Consider the following 26,242-nt stretch of genomic DNA (forward strand, 5'->3'; position numbering starts at 1 on the left):
TCAGAGAAACCACTCATTTTAAAATGCAATGAACATATAAAACACCTATTGAATGTGTACTAATTTAAAATGAATGCGGATAAACAGATGATTCACACATTACTATGTCTAGATGAGCATGTAGACATATGAGCACTGAACATGTAAGTCAACTTGCTGTAGTGCCACAATTTAAAGATACTATATCAGTTGTTGAACTTCTTGATCACACCTCATATATGCATAAAGCAACTAGGTAGTACTAAAGTGTTATTATGCCTCAGCGTAGGTTGCTAAGTGCTTTGGTGCATTTATTTCACAAATGAAAATAAAATTTGAGAAACTTGTAAATTTTTTTTTAAAAAACACTTAGTTTATAAATTTCCTGTTTAGGTTGGTGCTGCTCTAAGACCAGCATTTTCTCCTGAAACACCTTCTCATATAACTGCTATGGCTTGTCAGGTAAGAAGATATGAAATAGCTGTTGTGTTATTTATTCAAATATTAATGTAGCTTTCTTGCTTTTACTTCTTCATTTTCATGAAATTAAAGGGCTGTTTTTACTTTCTAAGAATGTAAGTAGAAACTCAGCTCACTGTAGTGATGAGTACAGAAGATAAATACAGAAGAGTACAGAAGATAAATAACCTAAACCTAAAAATAAGCAAAATTCTATTAGATAGTATGAACCAGAGCTGTATTTTGCTTATTTTTAGGTTTAGGATATTTATCTTCTGTACTTTCCTGTCATATTTGAGATGAAATTTTTGGAGAATTTGATGTTAAAATTGGACTGAGTGTACAGTTTACATTTTAAGATTTCTAGATTTAAATTTTGCTTTATCATTTTTTTTTTTTTTTTTTTTTTTTTTTTTTTTTCCAATAGAAAAGTGTTCTCTGGTCTTGATTTAAGCTAAAAACATCATGGTGTACTTCTGAAATGAACATAAACTAATTTTATTTAAAAAACTAAACAACCACAATGGTAGTAGTTGGAAGTAAACTGCTCTCATATAGCCAAGCAGTTCTGCACAGCTAAACACACTGAAGAGCACATGTCACATAGAGCCATTGTGTTTATTATGTTTAAGGAGAAGAACAAGTGTCCCATTGGGAGGGGCAAGGGTTTTAATTGTAAAATCAAAACGGTGTTACTTAGCCAGATTTTAACATTGAATTCAAAACTTTTAGATCAGATGGACAAAAAAAAAAGTCATGACAAAATATAGCCTAAACCTAAAAATAAGCAAGACCCCATGCCTTTTTAAATTGAGCAGTGTGTGTGTGTGTGTGTGTGTGTTGCACACTTTTATATATGTAGTGCAAAAGATATAAATTTGTTGAAATATGCCTAATCTTTTTTTTTATTAATTATGAATTATTTTTGAATATATACAGTAGTAAAAAAAGTTAACATTAGTTGAGACTTGGATGTATTAAAGCCACAAAGGGTCTTAATGTAAACATTCATATACCCACCATTATTGCCCATATAGGATCCAAATCCATACTATCCTTCAGCTTTAAATTTCCAGTGCCACTTTATGTAGCCATGTTATTTATAGCTAATGTTTACTGCATTAGTGCTAAATTTCATTTTCTGGGAGCATGTCAAAGTGTAGTAATATTTTTGTTTTACACCTCATACATTATCATTCCTAGCATGATTGTTATTATTCTTCCATCAGTAGTCATTTTATCCACCACTAAAAGGGTGTTTTTTTTTTTTTTTTTTTTTAGGTTTGTAGTGCATGGATTGGTAGTGGAGTGGCAAGAGATTTGAATGATTTACGCAGGGTGCATCAGTTATTGGTATCTTCGCTTGCTAAGTTGCATAAAGGGTCAAGTTCACAACTGTACAATGAAAGTGCTTCTACCCTAGAGAAACTTGCTATTTTGAAAGCTTGGGCAGAGGTGAGTATCAAATGTTTCTTTTGACCATCTAATCATTTGGAACAGAATGTCATGTCCTAACTAATCATTTCTATATCAGATAAGACAATGTTTCATTCTAGCTGTGTATGCTGTTTTCAGCTAAGAAAAGATATCTCAGCTAAAATGTTACAGCAGTCTGTTAACTCAAACACTGATACATTGAATTTCTCTGTCTTGACCAACTTCTGTGTCAAACATCCATAAGAATAATACTTTCAAATTCTTGTCAACTCAAATTGCATTTAATGAAGTTTTTGATGATTGACATATTTATGACTGGGTCCCATGAAATAACATTGACACAATGTGTCTGGGCTAAATCCAAGTAGAAGTGGGCAGTGCACATGTCAATGGAACATTTATTATACAAGATGCTCATTATACTCACTGAATCATTTCAACAAAATGTCTTCTCCCATCATCATTCAAGAAGTTTGACGTGAAATATACATTCAGCTGCAAAAATTCTGCTTGTTTAAGAGTGAATTTCTTTATCAGCATTTGTGTAAAATGAAGGTTACAATACTGTGCATATGTCCACTATGACAGTATAGTGGTTTCACCATTTGCAAGTCATTTGGAAAGGTCTAGGTTTGAGTCCCATCCTAGACTGGGGAAATTTCTAAAGGTCTGTTCAGTCAGGATTGTAATTAAAGCTCAGGCTGAGAGAGACAATAGGGGTTTTTCTCCTCTTATTCTAGGCTTTTCAGCCTGTAAAGCATGTAAACTGCCCATGAACACACTTGTACAGTCAATACACTGTACAAGTGTATTGGGCCGGGGTTCGAGCCCATGCCCACCAAATACGCAGAATGCGGAAAGGTCAGGGAATAACCACCTCATATTCCCGGAGCAATATGGCATTAGTCACTAATTCTCCGAAAAACCAAATAACAAACAAACAAGTGTATTGTCTGTACAATACAAGTGTAGACAATGTAGTGGTGCAATATGGCCTGTCTACTTATGCACAAGAAACTATCACTTTATTTTATCAAGTGTTTTCTATTTAGACTGTATTTTTATTTCTGTTTGGTTATTTTCAGAGTAAATGTACATACACTTTAGTGGAAGTTATAGCACTATGAAGTATGGTAACAAAGAGAAAACGGAAGCCAGTGTCAGTTGCAGATAAAATTAAAATAAATTCAGGCTGTTAAATATACCCAGTTCTCTCATTTGGAAAGATCTAGGTTTGAAAAACAGTCTTCACAAATTCCTCCATTTACTATTGGAGGAATTTGTAAAGGCCTTTTCAAGCTAGGCTGTAGATAGCTGATCCCAACCAAGCAAAGGGAGTAGGATTCTCCAGTGAATTATTCTGGCTTTCTCAGCCTGCACAACTTTCAAATCAGCCTATGAACACACCCTTGTACAGATAAAATACATAATGATGCAATATTGTCTAAGTTGCTGATGCGCTAACACCCAAAAACAACAACATATTCCCTTAGCACTAAATAAATGCATGAGAAGTTACAGATTATTCAGTTACATACCAATATGTATTCAAATGGCTTTTAAAGTGCAAAGAAAAGAATATTTCTTCCTTTAAGTGAGACACTTTAAAAAAAAAAAAAAAAAAAAAGGTTGAACTGTTTACTAAAGATCTTAATCATGAAGGAATTAAGGCAAGCAATGGATAGTCAATAAATTTTTAAGAAAGACATATCAGTTTTTCAAAACATTTGTGGGGGAAATTTCAAATGTTGATGATCAGGTTTGTAATGAATGGAAGAAATTATGACATTCTAAAAGATTACAGCTCTATTGATGTATTTAATGGGCGCCTCCGTAGCCAGGTGGGCAGGAGCAGCAGTGCGTAGCAAACGCTTCTTGATTAGACCGGGGTTCGAGCTAGTGCCCACCAAATACAGAGGATGCGGAAAGGTCAGGGAATGACCACCGCATATCCCCGGAGCAATATGGCCTTAGTTGCTAATGCTCCTAAAAACCAAATAACAACAACATGTATTTAATGTGGACATGACAGATTTGTTTTACAAGTGTTTGTCTGATGAAACAGTAACTCTGAAGGGCAATTCTTTTCATGGTAGTAATCATAGTAAGCAGTGTTTAATTCTCCTTTGGATGGTAACATGAATGGAATAGAAAAACTATTCTCTCTCTCTCTCTCTCTCTCTCTCTCTCTCTCTTCTCTCTCTCTCTCTCTCTCTCTCTCTGTTTTTGCACCATAAAAAAACAAACTAACTCTCTTTCTGGTGACTGGAAAGTATTTGAAGCTGCAGTCTTACAGCATAGATGACAACCATGATTTGATCTAACTTCAGCAGTTAGTTTTTTTCAAAATGACTGCTGAAGTTAGATCAAATCATGGTGAATTAATTTGTTTATTGATAATTTCATAGCTCACAGCATTATACAAACACACTACATTTAGCCCATGGACTAAGCAATCATTCAGAATTTTAGGAAAAAATATTGCACACATTGGTGCATCCAGGTCATGGAGGATGAAGTTGGAACTTCTCTTGGAATTAATTTACTGCAAGCTAGTAGAATAGCAAACAAAAACATGGCATGACATTATTGAAAACAATTGCAAATTGTTTCAAGTTGTCTCAATTTCCAAAAGTTGTAGGAAATAAAAATTATAATTGCTGTTTCTCCATTGGTCATAAATGAAGCAATTCTGCCTTGACAATTTTTAAATTGTCAATTAAGCTTATACAGAGATAGTTTCCAGATTTAAACACAAGAACATTAGGGGTGAAATGGAAGTAGACAATATAGAAGAAAAAATTAGTGTATTTATTTGCCAGAATGCTTGGAAGGCAGGAGATATATCTGCTTACATTTATTGAAGATTTTCCAACTGGAACATAAAATAGTTTCTCTACAATAAATCACATTAAGAATATTGTGATATGGGAATCAATGAAGAAAGTTTACTGGACTCTTCTTACTGAATATTTTAAATAATGTGACTTTATAACTTTATTTACATATTTGTAATACAGCATAATATAACTATTTTTTTATTTATTTAAAATTTTTGAGTGCAAAACAAAATATCAATAAATCTTACTAAATGTTAACAGTTTCTGTTTATACACTAACTTATTTTTAAAAGAAAAACAAAAAAATTCAAAAAGGTTTTTTTTTTTTTTTTTTTTTTTTTAATATATGACAGTTTTTCCATCTCCCTTCTGATTATCAAGAGTTTATTGTAATTACATTCCTCAAGCAGAGTTAAGAAACCTTACTCAGAAGTAATCATAAAATTCTTACTAAAGTTTTAATGTACTTGCCAAAACAAGATGATTATTTACATTTTATGACTTAAATCTGTTATTCTCTTAATTTATAGCAAATTACAGACAGAGTTAGTTTAACAGCTGTTAGGCAAATCAAGGGCCACTGATAGCAGAAAAATTTGAGGGAACAACAAAAACTGAAACTATTTTTAAAACTGCCAGCTATGTGTATAAAAGTAGCTAAACCACTATTTTGTCTCAGTCAAGCATTCTCAGAGCAATAGTCCTCTGAGACAAAATAGTGGTTTAGCTACTTTTCACTCATTTGGAGAGGTCTGGGTCCAGTTCTTTGACTGGAGGAATTTTTAAAGCCCTCTTCAATTGGGGCTGTAGTTAGCTGATCTCAGGCAAAGGAAGTAGAGTTCCCCATGAATAATTCTGTGTTTTTCAGTCCACGCAACATGCAAATCAACCCATGAACACACTTGTACAGACATAATATACAATGGTGCAATATGATCCTAGTTGCTGATGCACCTAAAATTCTATAACAACAACATCAGAGCAATAAAATTTTTATCAAGCTCCAACTTATACATACAGCTGTTTTAGAATTATAGCATGTTTTGTGTTGTGTAATTACAGTCAATTGTCTGTTGGCATTTGTGAATGAAGTTAATGACTTACCAGTTAGTGAAAATGGGGAACTGAAGACTTTCTCAGTCCTGAAGTTCTTGCATAAAGTATTAAGCTAACACAATGCATTTTACTTAGCAGGTTTGTAAAACATTGATATAGAAACTTTCATTCATTTGTATGTGACCAGGAATAAATAAAATAAATATTCAAAGCATTGCATTGTTATATCTTGTATGGAGATATGTTCATATCTATGAATACTTCCGAGAATCCTCTAATTTCTGTGATACAGTAATAGAGTAACGTTTAGTAGATGTGTTAGTAAAATGTGGTATGTCTAAATAGTTCTGCAAAATATGTGCCCCACAAATTATTATCACCTCATCTAACAAAAAAAGAATAAAGTGAAATTGCACTATATTGACATTTGTGAATGCAATTCATTTTTCTCTTTATTTCAGGTGTATGTTGTAGCAATGGCACAAGATAAAAAAGAAAAAGAAGAGTGTAAAAATGTGGATGATGATGATGATGATAATGAATTATCTTCTAATCATGAAAGCTTATTAAGGCTAGTTTCACCTGAATTGATGTCTCTCAGCAAGTACTGGTTGGCTGCACTCAAGGACCATGCACTATTATCACTACCTCCAGGTATATTACTGATGATGTTATATACATATATATATATATATATATATAAGTAGTATTAATATATTGAATTAAGTATACATAAATGGATGTGAAAGTTACACAAAGCAAAGTACTAGTAACTAGAAGGGTGAGGAAAGTAGAAAATGAAGTATAGTAGATTTGTGAAAGGTGAAAGAATGTTAATATCCTAGAGATTATGATGAATTAATAAAATTATGGGCTGAATTGCCAAGCCATTGTAAAGTGGGGGAACTGTAAATTAAAATTAATACATCAAAATACTAATAAAATGAAAATGGTATAGCTGTCATCAGATGTGGGGGAAACATTTTTAGTAAATGGTCTAATATAGGTAATGCAAAAATGCTTGATCTTAATGTCAGCTGAAATAAATATTGATACATGATCAGGTATTTCATCAGGGGACTACACCTGACCATGTATCAAGAACTGAGTTTCTATACTTGTCCATAGTAGTAGAAGAAAAGTGAAAGGCTAAAAAAGCAGCAAAAATGAAATTAGCACTTTCTAATACAGTATGGACAAGGTAATCCCAACACAGTGTAATTTATTTAGGTAAAAATAAGTATTGAGTTGGGATAAAAATGGTTAATATCAATATGTTTAATATAAATATGTAGAATTTAGTGTAGGATTTAATTTTGTATAGATAGGAAATCAATGTATTTTAAAAATAGATTTAGACCAAGCAAATGGTATAATGATGAATTAAGTAAATTATGGGCTGAATTGCCGAGTCAATATAAAGTCGGGGCACTGTAAAGTAAAATTGGTACAACAAAATATTAATAAAATGAAAATGATATAGCTGTCATCAGATATGGGGGGGAAAACCATTTTAGTAAAAGGTCTAATATAGGTAATGCAAAAATGCTTGATCTGATGTCAGCAGAAATAAATATTGATATATGATCAGGTATTTCATCGGGGGACTACACCTGACCATGTATCAGGAACTGCGTTACTATACTTGTCCATAGTAGTAGAAAAAAAAGTAAGGCCGGAAAGGAATGAAATTAAATTAGCACTTTTTAATACAGTATGGATTTGTCTAACCATTATTTTACATATTAGACCTTTTACTAAAATTGTTCCCCCCCCCCCATATCTGATGACAGCTATACCATTTTCATTGTATTTGCACTTTATTAATATTTTGATGTACTAATTTTACTTTACAGTGCCCCCACTTTATATTGGCTTGGCAATTCAGCCTATAATTTACTTAATTCATCATAACCTCTAGGATATTAACATTCTTTTATCTTTCACAAACTACTACTATTCTTTTTCTACTTTCTTCACCCTTATAGTTACTGGCACCTTGTGTAACTTTCACATCCATTTATACCTACTCAATTTAATTTAATATTAATACAAATTACATATACTCTTGCATCTTTTAATGCTGCTTTGTGCTTTTAGATGCATCTGTCATACCTAATTTATTAATCTTGCTTTCACCCAAACCATTTCATCTATCTCTTTAATGTAACTCTTTAAAAGAAAAGTTTAAAGAGTATGTGACTCTTTAAACTTTTCTTTTAAAGAGTTACATTAAAAACCCATATATATATATATATATATATATATATATATATATAATTATAATTATTGATAATTAAAGATATAATAATTAAAGTAGGAATAATAGAACCTGAACTCCACAAAGACGAAAAATAGTGGTATAGATAAGAAATAGTTTCTCCTACGTCCTCGGATTGCCCTAATAATTTCGGAGAAATAAAAATAAAGAGTGTAGGACAGTTTAAAGACATTACAAGATATAAGTTGTGGCTCGGGTATGCCCGGGATCGCAAACCCGTTCCTATAGTAGGACCCTGAGCTGAATTTGCATGTTATCTCAGCGTGAATTTAAGTAAATTTAAATGAATTTAACTATATATAAAAAAAAAAAAAAAAAAAAGGTGATACACTATAATTTACAAGCCGGTGGGTACAAGTTTTCTACGCCGTAAGACACCAAGAATGCAAAGTGTATCCTATTTACATATATACATGGCACCAAATATACGATTATATTGAAAATTACACTAAAACAATAGGTTCAGAAAACAAATTTTTGAAATTAATAATGTTTATCGCTTTCCTGAAGTGATATTTCAGGTAAGCGATAGGGAAATTATTATTGATCAACTTGCCGTACAACACTGTTAAGCCCGCTGAACAATTTTTATTACTATTGCAGATATAAGCAATCCTTAGACATTGTGATAAAATTATATTAGCATGCACTGATTTTGATATATTAGATTTCCAATTTGTAAGGCTTACTACGTTAAAATTGAATGCATCTCTTTTATTATATACGTTTATGTCTATATTATTATTATGCAATATTTCTATATGAAGATCCAGATAATTTGCTCTAGTATCAGAACTATTAGTTTTTTCCAGTACAAGTTCCACTGGATACAACTTAATGTAATCCTGGACAAAATGTGGACAATTAAAAACACATATATCATCAACGTATCTATATATAAGTAGGTTATCTTGGAAGTCTCTTTCTGTATAATGTAGATAAAGGTTTGCGATTATGCTTGATGCTGGACTTCCCATAGGGGTGCCAGTCACTTGTAGGTATAACGATGTTCCGTCATATACATAATTATTAAAGATGCATAATTTTATTAGAGAATTCCAATAGGTTAAATCAACCTTTATAGCATTTTTATTTTCTAAATATAGATTCTGGAGGAAGACTTCTAAGTTATCAAGATTAATGCTCGTAAATAGACTGTTAAAGTCAAATGTTTGTATTTGATGAATATTATTATTTTTTAGAGCATTTATAATAGGTAAGTTATTATTTATTATAATAGTTTTATTTAAGTTATTTAATATAATTTTAAGTAACTTTTCTAACGTTTTTCCGGGAAATTTAGCATAACTATCTCTACATGATGTTATGAATCTAAAAGCAATTGGTGTTTTGTGAAATTTGGGTATGCCATATATAAATGGAAATTTTAGGTTATTATACTTTAACTTTATTTTTTTATGCAATGCAATTAATTTTTTGATTATTATATTATGGGAAGATGCTATCTGTTTATATGTATGGCTAGACTGTAGTTCATTTTTAATGATTTCTATATAATATGATTTACATATGATTGCATAATTACAAGCAGCTTTATCAACGGGAGTAATCACAAAATGTTCATGTATATCTTTGAGCTGCCTATTTATTAATTTGGTATTATATAGATTACCTTGTATGAATTTCAATTGATTATATTTGCTAGATATGATATTAAGCATTGTAAATAGCCACATGTGGTATTCTTCAACCGGTATGTTATGGTTGTATTGTATGCTGATCTTATGCAATATTTAAGTAAATCTAGATATAACAATTTTTTAAAATTTGATTTATTAATAGGTAAATTAGGTCGAAATTTAAAACCCAGTGATAAAATATCTCTAAGTTCAGGATATGGGATTATATCTAAATTGCCGGTTATAATGTGATTATGGTTAGGGTCCACGTACCTATGAAATGAAGGTTTGTGGCAAACACATATATCCTGTCCGATGTTAATATTGTGAAGGTTTGTAGCTATTGTTTTATAGTTACACGCTTTAAGACCAAATGGTCTAGAATATCTAAATCTGATATTAATATGTAAGTTATTAATAGGCAGCAAGTCATTACGTAAATTAATAGTTTTATGTATATCTAAATCATCCATTAATTTATTTTGAAAGTATAAGATGAGGACAGAATTTTCCGGCTGCTTGCTAACATTCAAAATATGACATCTGAATTTGACAATGTCTGATATGATGTGTATAAGATGAGAAGATACAAAGACGTAATCGTTGGTTTTTCTATTTAGTGCTTTGAGTACACTGAGTTTAATACTGAAAAGTGTGTTGTGTATTTTACTAATATTTATAGGATCCGTGTCCCACATTTTGAATAAATTTATGAAGTCTCCTAGATGTTCTCGGTTGCTATTATATGTGTTAGATTTACTATATTTCCTATTGCGATTATATTTACGGAGTTATGCAATTTGAAACATATTATAAACGCAAATATCTTTTAAATTATTCGTCAAATATTTTTGATTAAATTTATTATTTAGACCGTATGGATATAGTGTTTTATATTGTAACATGCTAATATCTTCTTGCAATAATCTATCATTTGCGTTATTAATTACGTTAAGTATTGAAATGAAAATATTACCAAAAGTATGTTTTTGGAAATGTCTGAATTCAATATCATGTTCCAAATTACCTGATTTCTTGCTAGATTTGTTATTATAAGTTTTAATATCGGAACGATGAAGGTTCATTCTAATATTTAGTTTATTGCTAGTTTGACCAATATATTTAACATTGCAAGTACGACATGTGATCATATATATGACGTTATTCATTTTACAGAATATATGTGAATTCGTATTAATTGTAGCATGATTAGGATGCATATAGGGGCAAGTAAGACATAAATTGTGTTTGCCACAAACCTTCATTTCATAGGTACGTGGACCCTAACCATAATCACATTATAACCGGCAATTTAGATATAATCCCATATCCTGAACTTAGAGATATTTTATCACTGGGTTTTAAATTTCGACCTAATTTACCTATTAATAAATCAAATTTTAAAAAATTGTTATATCTAGATTTACTTAAATATTGCATAAGATCAGCATACAACCATAACATACCGGTTGAAGAATACCACATGTGGCTATTTACAATGCTTAATATCATATCTAGCAAATATAATCAATTGAAATTCATACAAGGTAATCTATATAATACCAAATTAATAAATAGGCAGCTCAAAGATATACATGAACATTTTGTGATTACTCCCGTTGATAAAGCTGCTTGTAATTATGCAATCATATGTAAATCATATTATATAGAAATCATTAAAAATGAACTACAGTCTAGCCATACATATAAACAGATAGCATCTTCCCATAATATAATAATCAAAAAATTAATTGCATTGCATAAAAAATTAAAGTTAAAGTATAATAACCTAAAATTTCCATTTATATATGGCATACCCAAATTTCACAAAACACCAATTGCTTTTAGATTCATAACATCATGTAGAGATAGTTATGCTAAATTTCCCGGAAAAACGTTAGAAAAGTTACTTAAAATTATATTAAATAACTTAAATAAAACTATTATAATAAATAATAACTTACCTATTATAAATGCTCTAAAAAATAATAATATTCATCAAATACAAACATTTGACTTTAACAGTCTATTTACGAGCATTAATCTTGATAACTTAGAAGTCTTCCTCCAGAATCTATATTTAGAAAATAAAAATGCTATAAAGGTTGATTTAACCTATTGGAATTCTCTAATAAAATTATGCATCTTTAATAATTATGTATATGACGGAACATCGTTATACCTACAAGTGACTGGCACCCCTATGGGAAGTCCAGCATCAAGCATAATCGCAAACCTTTATCTACATTATACAGAAAGAGACTTCCAAGATAACCTACTTATATATAGATACGTTGATGATATATGTGTTTTTAATTGTCCACATTTTGTCCAGGATTACATTAAGTTGTATCCAGTGGAACTTGTACTGGAAAAAACTAATAGTTCTGATACTAGAGCAAATTATCTGGATCTTCATATAGAAATATTGCATAATAATAATATAGACATAAACGTATATAATAAAAGAGATGCATTCAATTTTAACGTAGTAAGCCTTACAAATTGGAAATCTAATATATCAAAATCAGTGCATGCTAATATAATTTTATCACAATGTCTAAGGATTGCTTATATCTGCAATAGTAATAAAAATTGTTCAGCGGGCTTAACAGTGTTGTACGGCAAGTTGATCAATAATAATTTCCCTATCGCTTACCTGAAATATCACTTCAGGAAAGCGATAAACATTATTAATTTCAAAAATTTGTTTTCTGAACCTATTGTTTTAGTGTAATTTTCAATATAATCGTATATTTGGTGCCATGTATATATGTAAATAGGATACACTTTGCATTCTTGGTGTCTTACGGCGTAGAAAACTTGTACCCACCGGCTTGTAAATTATAGTGTATCACCTTTTTTTTTTTTTTTTTTTATATATAGTTAAATTCATTTAAATTTACTTAAATTCACGCTGAGATAACATGCAAATTCAGCTCAGGGTCCTACTATAGGAACGGGTTTGCGATCCCGGGCATACCCGAGCCACAACTTATATCTTGTAATGTCTTTAAACTGTCCTACACTCTTTATTTTTATTTCTCCGAAATTATTAGGGCAATCCGAGGACGTAGGAGAAACTATTTCTTATCTATACCACTATTTTTCGTCTTTGTGGAGTTCAGGTTCTATTATTCCTACTCCTTTAGTTTTTCTTCTTACTATCTGCATGTTTCTCTATGCGTTAATTTAATTTAATTATTTATTTATTTTTACCGTATCCATCACATAGGGGCACCACATATTATTTTGACGACTATTACATTATGTCCTAGATACGGTCAATATGTAGTATGTATTATATATTTAATCTTATTTTAATCATTAAATTACGTTCTCTGTCGGGTCAACGATGATTAATATATGCTTATATTTATGGCGCCTCCGTAGCCAGGTGGGAAGGAGCGGCAGTGCGTAGAACACGCTTCTTGATTAGACCGGGGTTCGAGCCCGTCACCACCAAATACGGAGGATGCGGAAAGGTCAGGGAATGACCACCGCATATCCCGGAGCAATATGGCCTTAGTTGCTAATGCTCCTAAAAACCAAATAACAACAAACAACAAACAAGCTTATATTTATATTTTACCTATATATATATATTTCTTACCTTTGTTTCTAATATTTCTAAAACATCTTTCGATTTATTTTCGGCCTATACTGGTTTAGATTTAAATTACTTAGCATATATTGATCATCACAGAAACAGAGAACCTTGTCGTTTTTTGCCTTCATTCTGGGTGGTTGGCCCCAGTTGACGTCATCTAGATTGTCGGTAAAAAGCGATAATAATTTTTTTTTTTTTTTTTTTTTTGCGTTGTCTTAGGTCCCTGATTGTATTATTGTTGGATTTTTTATATTATCCGTAGTATTATTATTATATATATATATATATATATATATCCATAAATGATGTTTCTGAATTTGATATTTTTTTTATTCAGAATTACTTCAAGCTATCTCATGAAATCCATACTAGCTGAAAGATCAATTCAATAAGTTTTATGAAGATACATAAAGTCATTGGTAAAGTCCAGTGTGGGCACCATGATTAACTCGAACGATATCATAGCGATATTTAATCTCCTGCCACACGCTGTGCTTCATTTCGCGATCAGTTTTACCAAAGGCCTCTATGATCCATGCCTTCAGCTTTTGCAGTGTCATTGGTAGCGGAGGGATGTACACATTGTCATTCACATAACCCCACAAAAAGAAATCCATTGGTGTGTCAGATCAGGCAGCCACGAAGGCCATTCTGTGAGCTAGCATTTCATGCAACACACAGAACTCTTTCTCCGGCCTGGTCGCCATTTTGCCATTCTGATGAATTTTACACTGCATAGCAGATAGAATGCAAACTGGCAGTCGAGTGCCAATTTTAATAAAAACTTATTTAATTGATCTTTCAGCTGGTAGGTGTTTCATGAGTGTAGCTTGAAGTAATTCTGAATAAAAAAAATATCAAAATCGAAAACATCGTTATACATTATGTATATAAGAAAATAAATGTAAATTAAATTAAGAATGAGATGGGTTCTGCATGATGCAAATACAGGGAATAATAACCCTTACCTGATAATTTAGATTATAATTTTCATTCACATGTGTGCAAAATACATAAATGCACAATGCCTCCTTCCCTTGAACATACACAAACACGCTATATGTATTCAGATACACAAGTAGTTGTAAAAAAAGACTTTTAATTCAAAATTATTGTAGTAGGTTCACCTTTGACTTGTGTGACAGTTTCAGTCCTCCTTGGCCCACTTTCTGCCTACTACCAGTTAGTGTTGGCTGGAATTAGTCTTCTAAAAAGCAGCTGCCAGAGCCAGTCTGGAAGAAGGCTGTTTTGACTAGTCTCATCTAGCATTCCAATTTGGCCCACATATGGTGAATGGGGTTGAGGTCTGAGCTGGCCAGTCCAACTATTTAAAGTTTTACTGCTCTTATCACTTTGAAAGTGATAAGAGCAGTAAAACGTATTTACACATTAGAGCAGTAAAATGTATTTACAATTCAGAGTTGTCACAAGATAGCCAATTATTGGAAATCGCTGTTGATTTTCTTATAAATTAGTTACCATACATCTGTGGTAGGTAAAGGTTTGTGCATGTTTGCTAAGTAGTTATATATAAATATTTTATGCTGGTTTTAGTGTGGTCATCCAACTTTTCTCCAGGCAAAGAAATAAGTGACAGATTACTAAATGTGGTGATTTAAGACTCCTGCTAAGTGACTTTAAACCAGACATTGGAAAACCAGTATCACGTCACCAATCCATCTCATTAAGAATTTATTGAATAATGAAGTAGTTAGAAAATGTGGTATCTAAGACTCGTGCTAAATGACTATCAGGCTTTGAAAAGCTGGTATCACTGGATCAAGTTCATCAATTTTTGAATTAATTAAACTAAAAAGTGAATAAATGTGCAATTAATTGTTACTATTTTGAATTTTGTGTGATTATCTTCCATAGTGGGTAGTGTAGACTGCTAGTTTGAATAATGCTTTTTATATGGTAGGGTAAAGGGTAATGGAGATGAGTTTATGGAACCAAGGGGACGGTAGCCGAAAAAGTTTGGGAACCACTGCTGTTGCCTCTCAGACCATGTTGTTTTTCACAGACAACATGCATAAGGCACTAACTATTCTCTTTATGACTATTTAGAAAACAGATAGTATAATTTTTATTGTATAGTTAGAATAGTATATATAAAATTCAATATAATACAATACAATATCCTATATTGTATTATATTGAATAGGGGTTTTATAAATATGACATTCTCTGTTTTATGATGAACATAACATTGCCAATTAATATAAATACCTAATAATATAAAATAATACAGAGATATCTATTAAAAGTATGGTATTCACAAACTATATAACACGAAAGAGAGACAAGCTCTTGCATGTGCACAGGTTCTAATTAATTCATTGATTGCAGAGTCACTACCAATAAGGCAGATTCCCTACTGACAGTTGAAACACCCTTTAGAAGATAGATGTGCTCACTTTTCAATAAAGTTTTTGAACATGGCCCAATTACAGAAAAATCACATAATTTCTGCAAGGGTAGCTCTCCTATATTTGCCATCCTCTGCAAAATGTTTCAGATCAGCATCTGGGCCTTGTGCTGCCTGCAGCATTTGAGCAGGCAGGAATCTGTCTGCAATATGGAAACAATCCAGATTTGACCTAAGGGATGGTGAGGCCCTTAGGGTGCAAACAGGGATCCTCCAGTGTCATAAATCTCAGGCATTTGGAGAGCAGTTAATATGGCCTGTTATCAACTTTAGTGTGGTGTACAATCATTTTGCATAGATTTTATGGTGTAGCCTCGTATAGTGTAGGTACTGTGCCAACTCTGTAGTTCTGACTTGTGGCAGCTAGTGCTTGAAGTTGAGCCATTTCAGAAGAAAATGCTCATCTGCAAAAAGGGGTTGTAGGGGCAGCGGAAACACAAATTTCTGAGACATACAACAGTACTATGTGAATCATCCTATAAATATATTTGAGTGATGCTTCCCAATCTCTTACATGAAGCAGATGGTGCTTTGCAGTCCATCAGCTGACTAAATCTTCAGTGCATGGACTGCAACTGGGCATGACAGTTAAGTTTTGAATCAAATATTACCCCTAGATCCTTGTGCAGATTGAGTCAATTGTGGAATGGCAACACTGTTGAGAGATGGCTGTATCTGTGAAGGTTAATTTTCTGAGGGAGGAAACTGTGATGGCAGATTTGGCAGGGTTAACAGTTAACAAGAATTGTGCCAGGTTGCTGAGAACATTGTTCATTCTGTTGGTAACAAATCGATGATCATGTGTAGGACTTATAATAGTAAGAAATTTGATGGCATCAGAATAGCATAAACACTCTTCCCTGCAAAGGTCAGTAAATGGAAATATTAGTTGTTGTTGTTATTTGATTTTTAGGAGCATTAGCAACTAAGGCCATATTGCTCCGGGGATATGCGGTGGTCATTCCCTGACCTTTCCGCATCCTCCATATTTGGTGGTGATGGGCTCGAACCCCGGTCTAATCAAGAAGCGTGTGCTACGCACTGCTGCTCCTTCCCACCTGGCTACGGAGGCGCCACGGAAATATTAGTGCAGTGAACAGAAGCAAAGAGAGAATCCCCCCCTTAGGAAATGCCAGCAATGACACAACAAAAGAATTATTGCATCTGACTGTAAGGTGTGTAACTCTGGAGGTCAGGAGTTGAGCAGAGAAATGCCAGGGCAAATCTTTTAACATGAAAGAACCTTTCCAGTAGCTGAAGAAGAGCCCCAATATTAACAGCATCAAATCAATACTACAGTTAGGTTTATACTTGGCATAGTGTAGTCAAAGCAACACTCAACCTCATGCAAATGCACAGCTCACCAGCAAAAGAGATGCTCTTCACACCCACAAAAGCACAAGTGCTGCTTTTACAATAAATAAATGGAATTACATAAAGACTGAACTCGCAAACACCACCTCTTCAAAGCTTCCAGTCATTTTGTTAACATTTCACTGGATAGCAGTACACCAGTGAGACCTTTTCAAACTCTGTACACAAATGAGGCTTTTGCCAATGCTTGCACATTATTTTCTGTGTGGTCTCCTCTGATTTTTAGCTATTAATTAAGTACATTGCAATCAGCTGTTGCAAAGTTAAATTTTCTGATATAAAATTTCTTATGATTTATAGATTACAGCAGTAAACATTCCCTTCAACATGTAATATTATATTTAGGTATCATAATTTAATTACTCCAAGGCCCTTAACTAGTAGCAGTAGAATTTATAATCTCAGTGTGCCTGTGCAAAATCTTATTTTGGCTTTTGTATTCTCTTTATTTGTGCTTCCCAAGTTACTAGATTATTTCAAGATATGGCAAGTATTCTGATTATCCCTTTTCTATCTTTTATCAAGCCCATAATGTTAATTAATATTTAAAAACTCCTCACTCCTTACCATGTCATATACTTTAACATCTGATATATGAGCTGAAGGGTATGGGTAACAAGAAATAAATGTTTAATGCAATAAAAAGAATAACAAGTATGCCATGTTTGTATTTAAATTTAGACGTAGAGCATTTGGAGCAGCTGTAGATATGACAAAATTTAGGTTAAAGCTAATTAAAATTCCATACAATTTGAACTTTTTAGATTTGCTTGTGAAAAAAAAAATAAAAGTTTGATGGCTTTTATTGATCAGCTTCACTTGGTGGGAGAAGCCATTATGAACTTTTACTTTATTTTTGTCACAGGAAGATGTTCAAAAAGCAGATTGAAACATACGACATATTAGCATTAGCATTAGTAGAGGCATTTGATGCAAAAAAGCAAGCTTATGCAGCATCAGCCAAAAAAAATATATATAATAATAATAATAAATAAATAAATAAAAATAACCACTTCCACTTCACCCCTCTGTTCGTTCGAAATACCTGTCCAGCTGAGCCTTAAACTTATTTAGGCTATCAACTTCCACGACAAGAGATTGAAGTCTGTTCCACCAACCAACCACCCGCTGGCTAAAGGCAAATTTCCTCACGTCTATCCTACATCTGTCTTTCCTCAATTTGAATTTATGCCCTCTCAGGTGATTATTCTGAGCAAGAGGAACAATCCCATCAGCATTGAGCATGCTCAAACCATTCAAGGCTTTATACACCTCTATCAGATCACCTCGCTGGTGCCTAGTCTCCAGACACTGTAATTTGCAAAACTTAAGCCTTTCTTCGTAAGAGCACCCCTTTGTTCCATTCACTAATCTTGTTGCCCTTCTCTGTACTCGTTCCAGCAGCTCTACATCCTTCTTGAAATGAGGCCTCCAGACCTGTATACAGTACTCTAGGTGTGGCCTGACCATTGCCTTATACAAGGGAATAATCACCTCCTTATCCCTGCTAGAAAAATTCCTATATATCATTGACAATACACCATGAGCTACTCTTGCAGCCCGTCTGCACTCCTCAGAAAACTTCATACCTGCCTGCACAACCACCCCCAGGTCCCTTTCATTCTCTACCACTGTCAGTGTAGTACCACAGAGTTGATACGTTGCTCTGGGGTTGCTGTTTCCCATATGTAGTACTTTACATTTGTCAATGTTAAACTTCATTTGCCACCTCTCAGCCCATCTGCTCAACCTTTCCAGATCCTGTTGCAGTAGCATAGTGTCAGTAGTGTCCTTGACAACCCTGCCAACCTTCGTATCGTCTGCAAACTTGGACATTAAGCTTGATATACCATCATTAATATCATTTATAAATACAGAAAACAATAATGGACCCAATACTGAACCCTGAGGGACTCCACTAATAACACTAGTCCACGATGAGCAGTGTCCATTGATTACCACTCTCTGTCTTCTCCCCCTCAACCACCCCTTTATCCATAGCAGCAATTTGCCTCCAATGTCACACTGCTCCAATTTGTGTAGCAGTCTTCCATGTGCAACAGTATCGAAAGCCTATCGAAAGCCTTTCTAAGATCCAAGTATATAATATCAAAGTTATTCCCTGCATCCAGTTCTTTTGTGACTGCATCATAGTATCCAATCAAATTGGTCAGGCAAGACTTCCCCTTAACAAAACCATGCTGTGTCTGAGCTATAACTGAAGTCTTGTCTAGATGATCCTGCAGTGCTTCTTTAACCAGTGCCTCTATTAATTTTCGGGGAACAGAAGTTAAACTAACAGGTCTATAATTACTTGTGTCGCCCTTTGATCCTCCTTTGTGAATTGGGGTCACATTTGCACATCTCCAGTCCATGGGTACTTCCCCTGAGTCCAAGGAAGCTCTCATAATTATGGTTAAGGATTTGCTTACTTCCTTTGCTGCCTCCTTTAATATAACTGGATAGATCCCATCCACCCCAGGTGCCTTTCTTGTGTTTATCTTCACCAATTTCTCCTCCACTTTACTCTTAGTTATTACAAGATTCTCTAGCTTACTGCCAGAGTTGAATACACCTCTGGCATTCCCCTCGCTGAATAACTCCTCATGTGTGAATGTCGATGCAAAATATTCATTTAGTTTGTTAGCTACCTGAGCAGGATCATCAACAGTTGACCCATCGATATCAAGTGGACCAATCTGATTCATCCCCTTCCTTCTAGAGTTTACATAAGTAAAGAACCCTTTGCTGTTTTTCTTTGCATCCCTTGCCAAAGATTTCTCGTAATCTGCCTTCGCCTGCCTAACCTTCTTTGTAACTTGGTTACATATTACTTAACTTGAATTATTTACTAAATTTGTCATGTGTACAGATGCCCAAAGTCCGTATAAATTTAAATGCAGACTCAGCAGAGCAGCTATTCCTTTTAATTGCATTGAACATTTCTTTATTTCTTGTTACCGGCAGTGAATTTCAAAGTCTTTTTATCAGTATACTTTAAATGATCTGTGGATTAGGGTGTCTCACCCAAGATAAGTGATATTCATATTCAGAACTTTTTTTTTGTTTTTTTGAGGCTCGACTCTCTCCAAGCAAACTTTCCTAACAATCAAGTAATTTTTTTCTGGTGTTTTTAATGTTCACAACTTCAACTTACTTCACCTCAGCTGGAGAGGAAATAAAAAAATATATCAATTAAAATTATAATTATGCACAGGAAACTTGAAAAGGTAACATTTACCTCTGAGAGGAAGAACAGTCTACCATGTTTATCAAATGTGGTATATTCAGCCAGTTATAATTTTTGTAAACAACAGCACATGAAATCCTCTTGACCAGGAATTCCCAAAGTGGTCGGTAGCCACCCCCATGGGTCTTTTGGCAAGTTTGAGGGGTCTTTAAAGAAACTATTTCCTCACAAAGATAATTCTAGAATTAGTATATGAAACAAGTTATTAATGAAATAAGTCGTTAAGGATTTGCTTATTAGACACAGCATGTTAACCATGCTGTGTCTGAGCTATAACTGAAGTCTTGTCTAGATGATCCTGCAGTGCTTCTTTAACCAGTGCCTCTATTAATTTTCGGGGAACAGAAGTTAAACTAACAGGTCTATAATTACTTGTGTCGCCCTTTGATCCTCCTTTGTGAATTGGGGTCACATTTGCACATCTCCAGTCCATGGGTACTTCCCCTGAGTCCAATTAAGGATTTGCTTACTTCCTTTGCTGCCTCCTTTAATATAACTGGATAGATCCCATCCACCCCAGGTGCCTTTCTTGTGTTTATCTTCAACAATTTCTCCTCCACTTTACTCTCAGTTATTACAAGATTCTCTAGCTTACTGCTCAGGCAGTCAGCAAAGTGGCTTAGAGTGGAATCACACTATTGTCACCTCATGTGAGGTTACATGAAAACAAGTCAAACATCAAAAGAAAATTTTGTACAGTGTGAGTTTTCTGTCACGCTGACAGAAGAAAATAGAGGAAATAATAATAGAAACATGTCCAGTCACATAGATGCTTAAAGATAGCCATAGGAGTAAAATAGACCAACAGTATTACAGTTTACAAATTTAGAGGAGGAACAAGTCAATCATTTCAGTTTGTACAACTCATAACATTTTTTAACAAGTTCAATTTTTAGCATTGTGAAGTTGTTTTTGTTATTAAATTTAATTTTTAAAAAATGTTTTGTATAGTCCGAATAAATCCTTATTCCAAATTAAACTTAGTATTTCATCTCTCCTTAAACATACAACTAATTTTTTCTTACCACTGACTGAATTTCGAAATTGCGTATTTTGCCCTTGTATGTCATCCTTAATTAGATTATATTGGAAATTAAATTCTACTTTATTCATCCATAATTCCATTTTAAAACGATTTTCATCTTCTTCTATGTCCTGCAGTAAATGATCGGATTCGCCTTTTTCTGTTCTCTTCCAGTTTATGTAGTGTATCCATTGCTTACTCCCTTTTGTTTTCTCTGCCAGGGCTACATTAATGCTACGGCCAAACCGGCCATGGCCAGACTCCTCATCCGAAGAGGAGCCTCATTTTCAATGTAAATATTTTCTGAAGTAGTGATAAAAAATTAAAGGTGTACTAAAGGGGCCCCAAAATTAAATATGGCCAGGAGCCTATTTCATCCTTAATCCACCTCTGTTCTCAGCTATAAGAAAATCATTTTCTAAATCTTCAAAATCTGAAGAAGAGAATGAAGTGTGCAATTAATTTTGCTTCAGCTTTCTCCAAAGAGAACAAGACATACATAACATAGTGTGGTAGTAATGTGTCTCCTACAACCAACTTCACAGTTTACACTGAACAGTGCGTTTATGGTTAAATGGCACTGGGAGGGGGTTCTCCCTTCTCCGAGTGACACAACGTGAGGTGACAATCACTGTGTGCCCTTGAAAACATAAATAAATTGTTTTAGTTAGTGTCCAAGCAGATTTTCGTTCTAGTGGTTGTGCTCCATTTTCTTTTTACCACCATTGCTGTTGTCAAACTTCAGTGCTATTTCTAGTGTCAGTAGATATTTTCATTCTGCAGCATTTGAGAGTGGATTATTCATTTTGTTTTAATAGTTTCTTATTAAAATTATTTTAGTAAGAGTTCGAGTTGTGTTGAAATAATTTCTTACAGAAAACTAATGATCATGTCTGACGCAAAAAAGAAGTGTCATCAATATTTGTTAGAATATTTAAATTTCAGGTCTGTGCCTTCTCCCAGTAATGAAACAAAGCCAATGTGTCCTTTATGTGAGAAAACGTATAGTAATAATGATGCTATAAAACCTTCAAAAATGAAAGAACATTTAAAAAAACAGCATAATGGTAAAAGCGACAAAGACCTTGAATATTTCAAGATAATGAAAGAAAAATTTTTAAATCATACAACACTTAAGCCCTTTATAAAATCATCTGCAGTACCAGTAGCCAGTGGTGGACTACAAGCATCGTATGATATTGCTCTCCTAATTGCAAATAAAGGAAAGCCCCATACTATTGGTGAAGAAATAATTCTACCCTCTATAAAAATAGCAATAGAGTCAGTTATGAAAAAGGATGCTAATCCAGTTTTAAGGAGTATTCCACTTAGTAATAATACAGTGCAACGGAGGATTGCTGAGATGGCAAATGATGTCCAAACAACAGTAAATTCAGAGCTGAAAGAGATTATGTTTGCTATGCAATTAGATGAGTCGACATTTGGAAGTATAAATATTTTAATGTCATTTGGTATTACAGTAAGAGTAAAAAAGCAGTAATTGATGAATTCCTTTTTGCCAAATCTTTAAAAACTGATTCCAAAGGTGAAACAATTTTTAGATGTGTGCAAGAGTATTTTGAAAAGTATGACATTCCCTTTAGTAATATAACTGCAATTGCAATGGATGGGGCTCCACCTATGGTTGGTAAGTACGGAGGATTTTTAGCTTTAGCTAAAAAAAGAAAATCCTAAAATACAAACAGTACATTGTTTTACACAGACAACACCTTGTTGCAAAAAACATGTGAAGAATTGCATGCTGCTTTGCAAATTTGTATTAAAGTAATAAATAAAATAAAAGCAAATGCTCTTATCAGCCGACTGTTTGCTACGCTATGTGAAAAAAATGACAAAAATTTCAACCAATTGCTCCTTCATACAGAAGTAAGATGGTTGTCAAAAAGGTAACTGTTTGCAAAACCTTGTAGAACTTTATGACTCAGTGGTGAATTTCTGTCCAAGCACAATCAGTCATTTGCTGATAAATTTAGTGTAAAAACCACCTCTTTTACTTTGCTGATATATTTTCAAAATTCAATGAAGCACAATAAAAACTGCAAGGCAATGACATTACAATTATACATAGTTGTACAATTATTTTGATATTTCAAGAAAAGTTAATGCTCTTCAAAACTTCACTGGGTCGTAGAAACTTTCACTTCTTTCCAAATATGTCATCTTTAGAACAAGAAGCTGAAGGAAATTTTTCAGATGCCGACATATTTATTTATGTAGCTCACCTCAAACACTTAAAAGAGGATTTTAAAAATAGATTCAAGGATCTCGAAGATATGAAAGTTCCAGAATGTATTATGTCCCCATTTCATGCAGAGGGTGATAGGGACGGTTTGGGCCTGGATTTGCAAGAGGAAATTATTCAAATGAAGATGGACCTATAAGCTAAATCACTGCACTCAAAAGAAAGTTTCAGGGGATTTTGGACAAGTAAAAATATTACTGAAAACTACCCCAAACTGTATAAAACTGTCGAGCGTTTATTATTGACCTTTCCAAGTTCATACATGGTAGAAGCTCGATTTAGCCATGCTAACAGTATTTTAACTAAGCAGAGAAATCGACTAGATCTCGAAAATAATGGAGATCTAAGATTAAAACTAACAAATCACGAACCCAATATTTCCTCTCTTCTAAAAACACATCAACCACATCCTTCACATTAGACATGCGGTAAGTGTTAGTGTTCAATTTTTTTTTTAATATGCATTGCAAATCATAATTGGATACATTTTCTAAAAAAATTGTTTATAAGAAGCTTATTGCTCTTGGGGGTCTTTGTTATTACTGAATTTTTACTTAGGGGGTCTCTGACGAAAAAGTTTAGGAACCCCTGCTGTAGACTATGAAATCCCATTTGGAATTACAAAAACAACTTGCATATTTCTAGAATTTGTTACTGGCTACATTTTTCTCTATGGTTGTATTGTACTGTGAAGTTCACAGTACAGTACAGTTATAAAAGAAACCAGTAGTCTGATTCAGTATATAATACCCAAAATTATGTTTTTTTTTTACCTATGGGGTAATTTCCAGGAATACATTAATCTTGCAACTTGAGGGATACCTATTTAAATAAAAAAAAAAAAACATTAAACTGCTGTAAAGAAGGTGGCAAGGGCAATGAAGTTACCATATTCCTTTATGAAGCTTATGGAAATCAAAACTTACAGGATCCCAACCATATGACATGGTTATATAGAAGAAGAAGAAGAAGAAGAGAATCTTTAATTGCAGCAATGATACACATACAATTAGCCCCGTCATGGCATGGTGGTGCCAGGGGTTTACAAAACATATTTACAAAAGATACATGAGAAAAACATAAGTTACATCAGATTATTAACAAAGAACAGTTTTACATTTTCAGTTCGACGAGGATACCCTTCCTGTATTTTTTATTATTGACCACTTCTTGGAGGTCCCCGTCGATGACTTGCAGTGAGGGCAGCATTTGCTTTGGCAGGAATCTGTCTTAGTACTAGCCAGTTACGGTTTGCTAGCAGCTGTGCTGAAGACCGGAGATAAGGGGGAGGAATGTGTCAAGAGCAGTGATCCCAGAAGTTCGGCTCTGTAATTTTACCGGTGGCCATCTTGATGGTGAACAGCAGCCTTCTTTCTCCGATGTAGGACCGGAGCCTGCGTAGTTGAAGAGCTTCTGCTAACTGCGTTGATCTGAGAGCTGGGGGAAGGTGGAGTTTGCTGTTGGCCCATTTTAGAAGCCAGAATTCGGCAGAGAATATTCTTTTAATGTTGGATTCGGCGGCCGAGGCCCATATCTCTGAAGCATACAGTATTGTCGGGTAAAGGATTGATACGATGTATCTTTTTACCAGTTGTGGGTCGGTGGTGTGGAGCAGCTGTTGTTTGCTGTGGAGCAGCGTAGTGAATTCAGCCTCGACTGTATGAGGTTTATGTGATCGTTGAAAGATAGTTTGGAGTCGAAAACGACCCCCAGATCTTTGTGTGTTTGAACACTTGGAACTGAGGAGCCGTTAAGCACAGGCTCCAACGTTGTTGGGCTGCCCTTTAGAGAATAAGTTATTTGTGCCGATTTTAGGGGGTTGATTTGGAGTTTGAAGGTATTGAGGTAGTCAGCCATGTCCTGCAGTTTGTTAGTGATTTCGGCTGCCGAGTTGGATGGCGATATTCTAGTAAGGAGCTTGACATCGTCAGCATATGTGATCCAATTGCACTTATTGGTCACAAATGGCACCATGATTGCTGAGAAGAGAATGCCAGACAGGACCCCCCCCCCCCTTGAGGTACACCGGCAGTTATGTGACGCGTGAAGGTCTTTGTTCCGATCTTTAGAACAAGGGTCCTCTTCGATAGGAGAGATTCTAGGAACCAGAGAACATCGCCGCGAAAATTGAAGTAGTTTTCTAAGAGACGTAGGAGATTAGGTATATAGATGGCATCAAATGCGGAATGGATGTCAAGATATATAACTGACAATTCCTGTCTTTATTCAAAGGCATCTAAGATGTGCAGAGTGGTTGTTGCAAGGTTAGTTATAGTTGACCTTCCTGATATCCCATAGTGTATTTGCTGAGGACTGTCATGGAGAATTTGACGGTAGCAATGCTTTCTCCAGAATTTTTAGCAATACAGAGGCGCAAGCGATGGGCCTATGTTGGCTTGGGAGCGTCAATTGTTGGTGCTTAGGAAGGGGCCAGACAGAGTACCTGTTACACTGGGGTGGAAAGAAATGAACTTCGAGGCATCTGTTGTATAGATTGAGGAGTGAGTCGATGATGAAGACACTTAAACATTTGATTATGAACTGGGGGATGCCATCGTCACTGGTGGTTGTTGTGAGAGGGAGAGTATTAATGGCCTGCAT

General features: G+C 34.1%; 1 protein-coding gene across 1 annotated transcript in view; it reads left to right on the forward strand.

The window, feature by feature from the left end:
- Positions 1 to 26,242, forward strand: part of LOC150084004 (HEAT repeat-containing protein 5B) — a 406,846-nt gene that overhangs the window by 295,196 nt on the left and 85,408 nt on the right. The window contains exons 28-30 of the mRNA XM_090375841.1: positions 373 to 441; positions 1,720 to 1,893; positions 6,233 to 6,425. Of these exons, the coding sequence (XP_090231967.1) occupies positions 373 to 441; positions 1,720 to 1,893; positions 6,233 to 6,425 (436 nt within the window). The remainder of the gene's footprint in view (positions 1 to 372; positions 442 to 1,719; positions 1,894 to 6,232; positions 6,426 to 26,242) is intronic.

Source organism: Mastigoproctus giganteus, chromosome 6, assembly GCF_048544385.1.
Source record: "Mastigoproctus giganteus isolate SK-2022 chromosome 6, ASM4854438v1, whole genome shotgun sequence".
NCBI classification, from domain to species: Eukaryota; Metazoa; Arthropoda; class Arachnida; order Uropygi; family Thelyphonidae; genus Mastigoproctus; species Mastigoproctus giganteus.